Source organism: Narcine bancroftii, chromosome 2 (assembly GCF_036971445.1).
Source record: "Narcine bancroftii isolate sNarBan1 chromosome 2, sNarBan1.hap1, whole genome shotgun sequence".
Lineage (NCBI taxonomy): Eukaryota > Metazoa > Chordata > Chondrichthyes > Torpediniformes > Narcinidae > Narcine > Narcine bancroftii.
The window spans coordinates 316,666,357-316,681,192 of record NC_091470.1 but is presented as its reverse complement, the minus strand read 5'-3'; the positions used below and the strand labels follow the sequence as shown (position 1 = coordinate 316,681,192).

The 14,836-nt window shown below is 38.9% G+C and overlaps 1 protein-coding gene across 6 annotated transcripts in view; it reads left to right on the top strand.

The window, feature by feature from the left end:
- The window catches only part of myom1b (myomesin 1b), a 196,277-nt gene that overhangs the window by 158,785 nt on the left and 22,656 nt on the right, over positions 1 to 14,836 (top strand). For all 6 annotated transcript variants that reach the window (XM_069921754.1, XM_069921752.1, XM_069921753.1 and 3 more), the window contains 7 exons: positions 1,348 to 1,462; positions 2,865 to 3,021; positions 4,283 to 4,389; positions 7,209 to 7,253; positions 7,346 to 7,482; positions 11,700 to 11,844; positions 14,717 to 14,776. In XM_069921754.1, coding sequence (XP_069777855.1) covers positions 1,348 to 1,462; positions 2,865 to 3,021; positions 4,283 to 4,389; positions 7,209 to 7,253; positions 7,346 to 7,482; positions 11,700 to 11,844; positions 14,717 to 14,776 — 766 coding nt within the window. The remainder of the gene's footprint in view (positions 1 to 1,347; positions 1,463 to 2,864; positions 3,022 to 4,282; positions 4,390 to 7,208; positions 7,254 to 7,345; positions 7,483 to 11,699; positions 11,845 to 14,716; positions 14,777 to 14,836) is intronic.

Below are 14,836 nucleotides of genomic sequence, written 5' to 3'. Positions count from 1 at the left end.
CTAAATGTTTGGGAAAAGATGTTTGTAGCAAGGTAAGTAAGTTTGCTGATGACACAAAAATATGTGCTATGGCAACAGTGAAGAAGGTTACTTGGGTTTGTAACGGGATCTAGACCAGATTGGGAACTGAACTAAGGAATGGCAGATGCAGTTCAACTTGGAGAAATACAAGGTACAGTGTTTTGGTAATTGAAACCATATCAAGACTTATTCTGTTAATGGCATTGCCCTAAGAGTGTTATGTGGCATAGGGTCCCAGGGGCGCAGGCATATAGCTCTTTGAAGATTGCACCACAAGTAGACAGAGGAGAGAAGAGATGAGTTTGTTATACTTGCCTTCATTGGTTGGGGCATTGAATACAAATGTTATGACATCATGTAGAAGTTATACAGGATATTGGTGAGGCCACACTTGGTTGTCCAGCTTATCAGAAGGAGACAGATCAGATTTGCAAAGTTGTTGCCAGGATTTAGGGATGTTGAGTCTTTGTGAGAGACTGGAAAAAACTAGGCCTTAGATTAAGTAAAGTTGAGAGAGGACACGAGGGCTTAACTATAAGGTGGGCAAGCTGGGATTCAGAAGGGATGTGAGGGGAAAGTTCTTCATTCAGAGGGTGATGGGTATAAGGAACGAGCTGCTAGACTAAGTGGTAGAGGCAGGTGCATTAACTTCTTTTAAGATCCACCTGAATAATTACGTGGATGGGAAGGGATTAGAAGGGTATGGGCCTAATGCATGTAGGAATGTAGGGCCCATTGTTCAGCACGGACAAGCTGGGTCTATGGGCCCGCTTCTGTGTTGCATAACTCAATGACTCCACGCTATGATTCTACAATTTGGCAAATAGAAGTAGCATTCCGGCTTTTGTGTTTCTGCTTGTCATTCTCCCAGCTGACTTGTTCTCCCTTCTTTGTCTCCGTACTTTCACCTATTACTCCACCTCCTCTGCCACAGTCTCTTGAATATACTCCTTCCCAAAAGCCTCCATCTGCCTGTCATCCTCCACCGTTCTTTGGTCCAGCAAAGTCCTTCCAGGTCTTGTCACACCTCTCCCTCTCTCCTCTTTATACTGACTCTCTTCCCTCTCTCTCAGCCCTGATGCAGGGCCATAGCCCAAAATGTTGACAATTCCTATTCCTCCACAGATGACCTGCAGAATTCCTCCTGAATTTTGTTTTTGTACCAGATTCTAACAACTACAGTCTCTTGTTTTGCTATTTTGTGACATGATGAGTTTCGCCAAGTGTTATATGTTCTCCATTGTTTTAATTGATGAGGAGTTAATAAAATAGGATTGGCTTTTAGATTAGCTTGGTACTTCACCAATACTTCAATTTTGCCATTAGGTACAAGGACTCAAAGAAGGTGTAAGCTATGTTTTCCGTGTGCGGGCTGTGAACATGGCAGGTGTTGGAAGACCATCTGATTTGACAGAGCCAGTCACTGCAGAAACTAGCCCAGGTTTGTGTTCCTAATTTTCAAAATTTACAAAAATTAAAAATGCCTTATTTACGGTGCATGATTTGAATTCAGTGAAACAGAATGGTTTGATCATAATTCCCACTCTAATATTCACCTTCTTTTTGTGCAATAAGGCAGTTTAGATCTGATCTTATTCAAGTCCTATTGGTTCCTCTTCTAAAAGTGTAAAAGCCACAATTTCCAGTTTAAATACAACTCATCAGGTTTCTTTATTGCATCAATTTATATAAGGCAATTTACACACAAGCAATCAATGCTGTATTTTAACTGACTAACAATATCAAACCTGAAAAAATATGCAACCCATATGGGAAACACTTCAAAATAATAAACTCCACTGTGGCATTAATTAGTCCACATTCATCTGAGGAAAAAAGTTTGATCTGCAGCTTCCCGACATTCTGCTCACTGGAATGATCTTATTTTGTGCTTTCGTTTCAGCACTTGTGCACGATGGGATTGAATAATTCGAGTGCACCCATCTTTCCATTGAAAGTATGTGCAATTGGGTGCTTGGAACATCTGGAGTTAAGCTAAGATGGAATCACAGCTCATGACAAGAAAATGCCTTGGTTGTTCTATCCTAACTTCACCTAAAAATCAATTTAGTAATATGTAAAACAAATCTGATTTAATCAAGTGGTGGCCCACTGGAACTGACTGACAGATTAGCAAGTCTTGAGCACATAAAAAGAAAAAATTGTAACTACTGTATCAATAATATTACACTTACAATTCTGAGTAATGTCATTATTATAGATCAACCACAAATGCTCGCCTTGCTATAAAGATGGAAAGGTTAGCGCAATGCAATCACAGCGCCAGCGACCCAGATTTGAAACCACCACACTCCATAGGGAGTTTTTACACTCTCCTCATGTTTGCAGAGGTTCCTTCAGGTGTTCCAGTTTCCTTCTACACTCAACAAAAAACTATGATGTTTCTAGGTAAATTGGTGTATTTGGGAAGCATGGGCTCGTGGGCAGGAAAGGCTTGTTACCATACTGAATCTTTAAATTAAAGATTAAACTAATCAGTGTGACAATGGCACCTAGAGAGCAATTGGGAAGAATGAATAGGACCATGGAGATATGAACTTCTACTTCCAACAATTAGCCACTCACCATTCACAGCAATAAATTCTATTTATCTTAGATCTGAATAGCTCAAAATAGAGCACAAAGAATGAATATACAGCTCTGTATTGTTGAAAAAGGGATCCTCCTGGAAAGGTGTGTGATCTTAAGAATTGATATCCCACAGGATGCCGAGGAGATGGTGCACCAACGGAACTTTTAAGAAAGTATTTGAACAAAAGAATCAAGCCTGCAAACACAGGCTTTGGAAAATTGGAATTCTGAAATCAATTTTTTTTTTTAAGGTACCAAAGAGATTGTTGTAGATGTGGATGACGATGGAGTTATCTCCCTGATCTTTGAGTGCACTGATATGGCTGAAGGTTCAAAATTCATTTGGTCTAAGAATTATGAAGAACTTATTGACTCACCAAGAGTTACACTGCAGACTAAAGGCGGAAAGTAATTACTGTTTTTCTGTCTCTTGTTAGTTTTTTTTTTCTGTAGCCAAAGGAACAGTTATAATTATATTGCTGGAAATAACCTCAAAAGTATATATATTTTCATTATCAGCTCTGTGTTGTGTCAGCATCAACATATGACAAACATTTGTTGATGCGTTAACTAATCATATCAGAGAGATAATAAGTTGATTGAATTACTGAGATATTCATTCATTAATATTTTGGTCTGAGGACAATTCAGCTTGATTGATGCAATGGTTATGATTATCTTGTGTCTGATATGCTTGCCAACAAGATCATTGTTAATTTAATAACAAGGATTTAATGTTTCATCATCTTTAAAATGTCATGTTGTACTACATTAAGAGCATTTTACTGAAAAATCATATTGGTGAATACTTGGCAGAACAGTAACTTGCCAGAATGTCTATGCTAATTGAAATCACCTTTCACTTTCATAACTATATTTCTTGAGATTAATGGGGAGTGATTTTGTGTTTTATTTTCACGTTAATTTGATGAGCCATGATTAATACAGAACTAGCATTGTTGGTCTCAGGGTATTAGAGAATTCTCAGATCATCATTTCCACGCATTTCCCCACCAACCCCTCCCCCCCCCCCCCCAACCTCTATCATGTGCCTATTGAGTATATTCTATGTAATAATAGATCTAAGGATGTTGTGATATTTCACATGACACCAGAACATCCCTTTGCCATTGCTTTATCATAGGTTTCAGGATTCAGTGTTGATGAATAAGCTCTGTGATACATTTTGTCCTAAATTCTTGTCAAAAGATCAGAGCAAAAACATTGTCAAATTTTGGCACATTTCACTGTAAATTGTTTTCAGGATACTTGGGATAATAACGTCAAAGGATGGTACCAGAAGATAATACAGTGTATTGACCTCTGGAAACATATGGCATGAATTGATAAGACATAATTCACATAATTTTATTTGTAATGACAATTGGATCTCAGCTGTGGAGTGCATGAGCTACTAAGCAGGGATCTTTCTTTCCAAGAAGTGAGGGAATGTCATAATAAAAGTCCTTCTAGTCATATACATCCCTTTAAAATAGGTAACTAGGTTGTTCAGCAATATCTTTACAGGCAGCACATGTTTATCATAATCTCCCAATGATTAGCAGAGCAAGGTGGAGGAAGGCAACCTAATTCAAAAATACGAGATAATGTGCAGAATATTCTGCTTAGTAGTGGCTCAAGTATCCGTTTTTACTTCTTTTTCACATAGGACAAGATTCATTTTCAATGACCCAGGGAAGGAAGATTTGGGTGTTTACTCTTGTGCAGTTACTAATACGGATGGAGTTTCTTCCAGCTATGCCATAGATGAAGCAGGTATATTTTTCCTTATTCCAAAAATGATGATTTTAGAGAAAGTTACCAAAAGGTGTGAAATAGTGATTGAAATCTGATCTGGTTTCTCCAGTGAATTTTTGACCTATTCACTGATTCTGAGTGCTATTCACAGTGATGAATATTAGATTTGAAATACAGTAAAAACTCCGGTATCTGGCACCTATGGGGGAATCGGTAAATGCTGGATAAGTGAATTTTCCAGTTGGTGAGATTGCATGGATTGTTAAACTGACCGCTATGACATGCCAATTTAAAATTTTTGTAGTTTTTCCCTATTTATTTTCCACAATTTTTTTGCTGGTTGCTTAAGGCCAGTTGCTTTAATTTCAGATATCAGGGATTTTACTGTACTTACATCAATGCTGAGATAAGTTGATTTTTGTACTTGTGTAATAGAGATTTATGGAGATCTGAGCCCAGAAGTCAGATGACCATGATGTTGAATGGCAAAGCAGACTTGAGGGGCTTACTCCTGTTCCAAGTTCTAATGTTTTCATGTAATCGTGTTGGATTAGCAAAAGGGAGGTGACACGCTTAAAAATCCTGACTGGGTTCCAGCATGACCGAGGCTTAACTGCAATTATAGTCAATGGCATGTTGCCAGTTAGGATTCTGGCAATAGGAGTGAAACGTGTAAGTTTGCAGACGCTGTGATTGTAGTAAAAACACACCAAAATGCTGGAGGAACTCAGCCAGTCTTTTCAGCGTCCATAAAAAAGCAAAGAGATATGGCCCATGTTTTGGACCTGAGCCCTTCAAGGAATAAGCAGAATGCTTTAAATGCTGAAAAGACTGGCAGGATTCCTCCAGCATTTTGGTGTGTTTTTACTTTGGCAATAGGAATCAGAGAAGCAAAATTTGCAATTGACCACATTACAATGCTGTAAAGAGTTTATTCTACAGTGATTAAAATTTAAACCTTTACACTGTTAAAATGTAAATTGAGGAGAGGTTGGAACGCCACTACAGGCCCCACAAGGAATACCAGGACTCCTGTTCTCCCTGGCTACTCCCAGGTTAATTCCAAAGTCATCTGAAAACTAAGCCATGAATAATTCCACTGACTCCTATTGAAATGATCCTCAACTGTCAGGCAGTCACCTTCCTGGTTCACTAATAAAAGCTAGTTAGATGATTTATCTCAATTTTAGATATGAGGAATTATGTACAATCCTGTCACCAAATCTCTTTAGTGCTTTCTTTAGCAATTTATAGTTCAAAGGATCAGGGGGGTATGGAGAGAAAACGGGAATAGGGTACTGAGGTCATATGATCAACCATAATCATATTGAAGGATGGGGCAGGCTCGAAAGAATGAGTTGTATTCAGTGATTCCAAGATTTAGTAAAGGATGTTGTGAAATGTGATTTGTTTAAAAAAAAATTAATAATTAGTCAGAAATATTTAGAGGCCATTAATTGCTATAATGTTTTCATGAAGTTGAATTTTGTATCTGTAACAATGTGGCCAAATCACTGTAGAATAGAGTCTTTATAGCATTGTAATGCTGTCCATTGCAAATTTGGATTATTTTTTGTGAAATTGTATGGTTCTCTTCCAGATTTGAATTGAAAAACCAAAATGCATAATTTTGCATTGTTGATGAGAGTATTCCTAACATAAATAAATAGGTAATTTAGGGTAGATTAATACTCAGTTTTGAATGGTGTTGAGTTAGTGTGATACGGAACACATTTTAAAATAATATGCTTGACAGATAAATGAAAATGAAAGCAGAATGGGGCATCAAGGAGGCCAGTCAAAAGAAGTCAATAGGAATAAAGAAAATATTCTCCAGTGACCATAGGCAAAGCTAGTATGAAGAAAATGGTTGAGATGGCGTGAGCCTTTTCATTATCAGCTCAACTTTTTGGTTCCTCTAATAGTGGAAAGGTCTGTGCCCATGTGCCATAAAACATTGAAAACATTCAAATATAGGACGATAAGTGATTTGGAATGATCTGATTCAACATGAGAAGATGGCCAGAGATGTGGAATGAGTCAATAATAAGCAGGTTTTTGGATCCTCTTCAAGCATCTTCTGCCTAGTCCCTATTCACTGCTGCTGCCTGTATCATTCGTACATTCTGATGAACTCCAGAAGAGTTGTGAAATCTTACCCAGATTTCTCAGTACTCGGGTGGGAAATCTGTCCAATGAGCCTGCATCTAGAAAGGGAAGAGGAGGGGGGATGGGGTGGTGAGGCTTCAAGTGAATGGGTTCCTGGGAGAAAGGTGGATAATTCCTTTATTATTTATTTGACCTTTAATATGTTGATGAACTCTTCAAATTTTAAATAAATCACCTTTATTGTTTTATATGCTAAACATTTGCGGATGTCAAAGATATTGGCAACATTTCCATGACCCCAATCACACTGACAGCAATGTTTTCCTGGCTAGTTTTCTTCTTTAGGTTTAGTGGTTACAGAACCTCTTTGACAGTCACAGTGATTCCATGAACCCAACTGCCTGTCTGCGCTGAGGCAGTCCCTATAGTGCATTTTATCAGACTTTCAGGAAAGGACTACATGCTCAAACAAACAGCTGGGCACAAGGGCAGGGGCCAGTGATTTCAGGACAAGAGTATATGTTCTTCACTACAGTAAAGGTAGAAGATGTTGCCGTCTTCATTTGCTCAGTTTTGATTAATGAAGTTTTTGTTGAATCCATTGCAACAGGTTCAGACCCAGATTTATATTTCTCAGATTAACAAACTTAGTGGAAACTTACAGAAAAATTCATGCAATTGTATCTTAAGTCGTGCAATTATTTGAATCTGAATTTTTGTCTTTGCAGAACTCTTGCGTCTACTTGAACTTAGTCATGAACATAAATTCCCAAGTAGGTATTCTGCACATTATCAGCTGGAATAATGGTCATTCCTTACATGGTTTGATACACTGATACATAATCGAATTTACTTGTGTTAACAGTTGTACCTTTGAAGACAGAGTTAGCAGTTGAGTTGCTGGATAAGGGACAAGTCCGCTTCTGGTTGGAGGCTGAACGTTTCTCTCCAAATGGACAATGTAAATTTATATTTAATGACAAGGAGATTAAAAATGATGAGGTGAGTGACCTTCTTTTCTTTGGCTTGGCTTCGCGGACGAAGATTTATGGAGGGGTAATGTCCATGTCAGCTGCAGGCTCGTTGGTGGCTGACAAGTCCGATGCGGGACAGACGGGCACGGTTGCAGCGGTTGCAGGGGAAAATTGGTCGGTTGGGGTTGGGTGTTGGGTTTGTCTTTTGTCAGTGAGGTGGGCTCTGCGGTCTTCTTCAAAAAAGGTTGCTGCCCGCCGAACTGTGAGGCGCCAAGATGCACGGTTGGAGGCGAGATCAGCCCACTGGCGGTGGTCAATGTGGCAGGCACCAAGTGACCTTACTAATTGCATAATCACCAAAATCCATTTTGCTCTGCCTCAACAGAAAATATTTAATGCTTAACAGAGATGGTGGCTTCCTTGCTGGGGTTATCACAGGATATAATCTCAAAATATAGGGTTCCCCATTCAGTATCTGTATATTTATCTGTCGGGTGAGAGGTGACTTATTGGCTGGCTGGATCTGTGGTTCCACTCACAGACACCTGAATAAAGGTGACTGTTTCACAGCTCCTTCCCCACCTCAGGACAGTCAACCAGCATGGACGTGTCACCATTCTATTGTGAATAAAAGCTGTCAGTTTTGCATAACTTCCAGTCTTTTGGAGTTATTGATGGTGGATCACCTTTGTCTGAGTGTATTCTTCCAGTGGAGAAATACAAAACTGCAGATGCTGCAGTCTTGAGCAAACAACCAGCTGCTGAAGGAGCTCACTCAGGACAAAGCACATATTGACTGACCACTTACACCTCCAACAGTTTTTATTTTGCTCATAAGCTAATTTCGCACTGTAAATGACTATCTAGTATATGCTAATGGCAAAAAGAAGTGGAGTTGATGGGCATGTAAAAAAAAAGAGGAAAATGGAGAATGAGACTAATGGGAGCATCCCTGGAGTTGACTTGGAGGTAATGGGCCAAATATATTTATCAGTATAAAATTAGTTAGACCAAAATAAGTCAAGATACATAAATAGCCATGTACAAAGAACAGAACAGCACAGGTAGAGGCCCTTTAGCCCATGATGTCTGTACTGACAATGATACCTAATTAAAGATCCCACATGATCCATATTCCCCCCATTCCCTGCATACTGATGTGTCTGTGTAAATGCCTCTTATATTTGCTTCTACCCGGATCCTCACCCCCCCCCCCCCCCCACCCACACCCCAAGCAGGCAGAGCCTGCCAGATACCAATCACGTTCTGTGTAAAAAAAAACCTGGCCCGCATAGCTCTTTTAAACCTCCCTCTAGTATTTGACATTTCCATCCTTGGAAAAAGAGACTGACTATCTATTCCATCAATGTGTACAATTTTACAAACTTCTATCAGGTCACCCCTGCCTGACACTTCAGAAAAAAACAATCCAAGTTTGTCCAACCTCTCCTTCTTGCTAATAGTTTCACGTTGGCCAGATATAATTCCGATATCAGTCACTAGCTGTAGAGTGACAGGCACGTCTGGTATTCACACCATAAGATGGTCAGTCCTAAAATAAATCTATTTATTTTGGGAAAATTGCATTGCTCTCTTGATACTTGAAATATTAGAGAAGAAAGGGAGCCAATTAAAGTTGATTAAAAACATTGCAATGTTATGAAAGAATTTCATGTTTCTCATTGTGATTTAGTATGTATGGAACTCAAACCGGGATTTTCAACAGTCCATAAACATTTTCAGATTTTACAGCCTCAGTGATCTGCCTTAAAGTCAGCCTAATTTGCTGAAGTCAATTTATTTAGAACATGTGAGGTGCTTGGCATTTGCTGTGGTGTAATTTAGTATGTATTCTTGGAACTACCTATTTAAAACATCAACAATTGATTGCTTGGTGATTAATTCACAGACTCTTCATCCTCTGCAGCAACTTTATATGATAGAAAATAAAAGGTGTGGTGTTTGTTTGCTGTTTGGCAAAGTACAAGTGAGGGAAAATATGTTAGATTGCAGATTTTGTCAGAGTACATACACGACACCACATACAACCTTGAGATTCTTTTTCGGCAGGCAAGGCAGAACCATCATTCATTGGTAGTACAAAAAAAAACTGTACACAGCGTATAAATGTAAACAAATAAAGAACCATAAACCAATAACAAATGTAAATAAATTATGCAATACAGAGAGAAGAAAAAACTCAATAAAGTGCAAAGTAAGAGTCCTTAAATGGGTCTCTAAGTTTGTTGTTGAGGAGTCTGGTTGGTGGAGGGGTAGCAGCTGTTCCTGAACCTGGTGGTTTGAGTCTTGTGGTACATATTTCCTCTTTCCTGTTGAAAGCATTGAGAATCCTTGATGATAGCTGCTGCTCTCCAACAGCAGTGTTCCCTGTAGATGTTCTCGATAGTGGGATGATTTTGCCTGTGATGTCCTGGGTTGTGTTCACTACCTTTAGCAGGGCTTTACGCTCAGGGGTATTGGTGTCCCCAGACCAGACCATGATGCAGCTGATCAGCACTCTTTTCATCACACCTCTGTATAAATTTGGCAGGACTTCTGGTATCACACCAAACCTCCACAAACTCCTGAAGAAGTGGAGGTGCTAGAATGCTTTCTTCGCGATGCCATTAGTTGGGTCCAGGAAAGGTACTCTGAGGTAGTGACTCCCTCTCCATCTCTGATCCCACAATGATCAGTAGATTGTATACCTCTGGTTTTCTCTTCCTGAAATCAACAATCAGCTCCTTGGTCTTACATAGAATATTGAACAGTACAGCACAGGCACAGACCCTTTGGCGCGCCATGTCTGTGCTGACCATGAGGCATTTTTAAATCAATCTTATCTGCCTGTACAAGACCCATATCCTTCTATTCCCTGCTTATTCACATGACTCCCTCTTAAATACTACTAATGTAGCTGCTTCCACCACAACTCCTGGCAGCCTGTTCCAGATATTGATCAATCTCTGTGTGTGGAAAGAACAAAACTTGCCTTGCACATCTCCTCTAAACATTTCTCCTCTAACCTTAAACCAATGTCCTCCACTTCTAACCTATCTATACCCCTAAACATTTTAGCATTTGTATCATATCTCCTCTCATTCCCTACAGCCTCTCACCAGAGAGAACAATCCATGTTGGTCCAAAATACAGTCTGCTGGAAGAGCTCAAAAGGGTTGGTTAGGATCACTGGGACAAAGTCAGTATTTCTGAGCATGCATGGGTGAGATAAAAGAAGATGATCGGAGGCTTTGGACAAGGGCCAGACTGCAATCTCTGCACCTACAGTCACGATGAAGTTTTCCAACCTGAAAGATCAACAATTCTTTTTCTCCCAACGATGCTGGTTGACCGTTGAGTTCCTGCAGCAGATTGTGCTTTGCTCCAGATTCCAACATCTGCAGTCTCCTGTGGGTCTCTCTTTCAGTCCCTATTGGACAAGGGGCTAGAGAGATCAGGGGTGGGGGAGGGGCACCCATCTATCAAACATCCCTCCAGAACCAACAAAAAAATTGTCCATAATTATTTGTTCTAATTTGCATGAAATCCTGTTCACTATTCAACTCTGTGATCACTAATCAATGCTGGCTTCAAGCATCAATTTCATCTTCCTTATCCTTGTATTCTTATCTCTCCAATAGTCTTTCCTTCCTGCGTCTGTTATTTCCACCATTCCTAAATATTCTGAGGCTGGGTGGCTTTTCTTTTGACTATAGAAAACTGGGAGTTGAGCTAATAGAAGTCCTCAAAATGATGAAAGGTTTTGACAGAGTTGATATGGAGAGAATATTTCAACATGAAGTAGAGCTTAACTCAAAGCCATTGAGTTAAAACAGACATCAAGAAATCCAGTGAGGAACCTAATGTGGAACTGGTTGAGGCCAATAGTCTAATGAATTAAGGGGACATTGGAGAAAGAACAAATGAAGAAAGAAAGGAAGATACTTGGGGACAATATAAATGTCAGTATGATGGGCCAAATAATCTGTTTCTCTAATATATATGTTGTGTGGTCCTATCTTTTATCCGTTCAACTTCAAACAAGCTGTTGGCCACCTTCTCTGAAATTTACTTTATATGGTTCAGCTTCAAATTCTGTGCGTTATCTCCCTGGATTGCATTTTGCCTTGTTAAATGCACGATATACTACTGTGATTGTTAATTGCAAAATATTCCATAGAACAATGAGACCTATGAATAAAACCATCATTTTTTGTATCATACTTCCATCATTTCATATTTCAGAAATATAAAATAAAGGTTGATCATAAAACTGGTTTAGTGGAAATGATAATGGAGAAATTGGAGGATATCGATGAAGGCACTTTCACCGTACAACTTCAAGATGGTAAAGCAAATAACCAATCTACTCTGGTTCTGATTGGAGATGGTGAGTTTTATGTAGTGTTCGTCTTCATCTGGGTAATCACAAATGTGGGTAAATGCCAATCACAATTGAGAAGTCTAATAGCCTGAATGCACCTGAGATTATCTGATCTTACGTTGCTGGCAGAGCAAATGTTGGTTCTCTGTTATCAGCATATAGTTCAGTTTCCTTTGTTTCTGTCCCTAGAGCATGATGGGGCTTCTGGCTAATGAGTGGCGTGGGAATGAGGACAATATTTCAAGCGGGGAAATGAAATAGATAATACTGCAAATGGTTCTATCAATGATACCATTTGTAGCATCACAGACTTATCTCAAGCAATATCAAAAAGCCAGCTAGTCTTTGCAAATAATGAAAGTCAAAAATTAAACTAAAAATGCTGGAAACATTCAGCAAATCAAGCAGCATGTGTGGAAAGGCAAGGTTTCAGGTCTGCAAAATGAATAGCCTGATGACAGATGGCAGACCAGAAATGTTCAGATCAGATCTTCTCTGACCTGCTGAGTTTTCCAGATTTTTCTGCATTTTCTGCTTTCGTTTCAAATTTTCAGTTTTATTTTCAACGATAAATTCTGTCTCCCACTGATGCGGCTCGTCATGCTGAGTTTTTCCAACAGATTATTTGGTGCTCCGCATTCCAGCATTTGGAGTGTCCTTCTTAACTCCCTGTATTCCCTTCGTAACTTTAGTAATCTTGAATATTCCTCAATATAGCAAAAATCATTTTATTTTCATTGAACTGACAATTGATTTCCGAAACTTCCAAGGGATATGTGGCAAAAGCTCAGACTGGAAAATCCTGCATGTAAGATATCACGTGTGCCATAGGGTCCTGCGTGAAGGCTAAATTCTCCCATAGGAACACTATCCTTCAATTGGGATTTGTCTTCAGGTATTCATTTCAAGCAGCTACATTTCCTCCTACCCTGTCGCTTCAATCATTTCACCAGCGTGTTTCTGAATTACTATTGCCAAGTCCATTGGATATGCAATCATGAACAGATAAATTGAAAATTGTTATTAGTTGATTGCTTCACTCCACTTCAACACAAGGCAGGGTGAAGTACAGTTTGAGAACATGAAGTTGCACTGTTGCTTCTCTACTGATACAGGGACGTATCTAGGGAATGGCATGTGCCCAGGGTGCCACTTGAAGAGGGGACTCCACTTGAACAGAGGCCATAGCATCCTGTCACATCACCCTGGACATACAAGGAACACACACTTGTTTCTTTTACGCTCAGCACACATTATCCTCCTTCCTCATCCTAGTGTTCTCCCTCAATTATACAATGCCAAATACAACCTGGCGGCCACCAAGGCCTGCTGTCGCAAGATCTCCTCGTTGCCATTTATTTTGACACATTGGCCATTCCTGCCATAGGTGCTACTTTGTGTAGAAACCCCCTCTGATAAAAAGTTCCTTCACTACTAATTTCAGTGACAACAAATGCCATGATGAACTTCAATAAGTATTAAATAATCTAGATTTTAAAAAATCTTTGGAAGGCATTTCATTATGTGCTTTCATGATTATTAATTTTTTAGACATTTGTACGGATTTCCTCTTTTGTTCTGTCACATATTAGTCAAGGAGACCTTGGTGCACCTCAGTAGTAATGACATCAAACTGCTTGAATAGCTAATCAAACTGAAGAATCATTACTGAAAACAAACTAGGCAGGTGAATGCAGAATCGTAATTGTTAATTGCTTTTCCAAAGCTTGAAATATTATAAATATTTTTAAGTAGATATTTTTCTTTCTTTGTGAAACCCATGTAGGTAGGCCACATACATTCATCATTCAGCCGCCACCCATTATATCACAGTTTCTTCAAATAAATCCTCAGATCGACCTTCTTGTGAAGGAGTCTTGATCCTTATCAGTAAGGCAATGTATAATGCAGGGACCTCTGCAAATAATACTATCACATAACAGAGCAGAGGAAACTTCAATAGTGCCATTAAATCACACCACCCACTCATCCTGCTATTAAAGATTGAAAACAAAAATCTGAAATATCTCTTAATTCAAAAACATTTAGAAACTTGTATGAGTTAAACTATTTTTTATATAATTAAATATTTTGAAATGTAATCTGCTTAAAATAATTAATATTTAAGTAAACTTCCTTATTTAAAATAAACTATGATGTACCAGATACCTATTTTGGACACTTTAACATGTTCATCTCCATTGAAATGATAAGAGTCTAATCTGGCCTGGCTTAAGCAGAGAGATTTCTGTGTATACTTATTGGCAAAAGTTACAGAACCTAGCAGTAGGGGTGTAGAGTCAATGGAAGATGTTGGTCAGTAATGTCTTGGAAGATACCTATCAGGAAAGTCAGGGAATCTCTGCATTGCCATACGTTCCTCCTTTGACTTCTCAACATTTCAGATGCCTGTGTGGGGCAGATAGCAACAGTACTAGGCAAAACAGGCTCCATTTTTCCAGGCCACCGACCTTTGAAATACTTAGTTGAAAGAATTATGTCCACGTACATAAAATTACATATTTAAGACCGGGGGAGGGGGGGGGTGTTTCTAAGGCCCGTTTATATAATTTTCTCACAGAACATCTCAAGTTACAGGGTGCATCATTTTCAGGGCATTTTATGGACTAACCTAAGAGAGTAATATATTGCATCCATTCTCTGATTTCAATGATAAAATCTGCAAAGGAGCACAATCTGTGGAAGAGCATTGTATCATAAGGATATATTCTCTGATTTCTACAGTAGCTAAATGTGCATAGAAATCCTGAAACTGATGTGATTTTCACAGTCTAACAAAGGCAATTGCTAATATAATTGGTCTGATTGCTGAAACAAATTCTGGGCCAGAGTATAATTGTTTTATTCCTTTTATCAGTGTTTAAAAATCTGCAGAAAGAAGCAGAATCACAGAGAAAAGAATGGCTCAGGAAACAAGGTAATGACACAATTTGATTAATATACTGCTGCCCAGAAATTTGGAGTTCACCATCTCTTG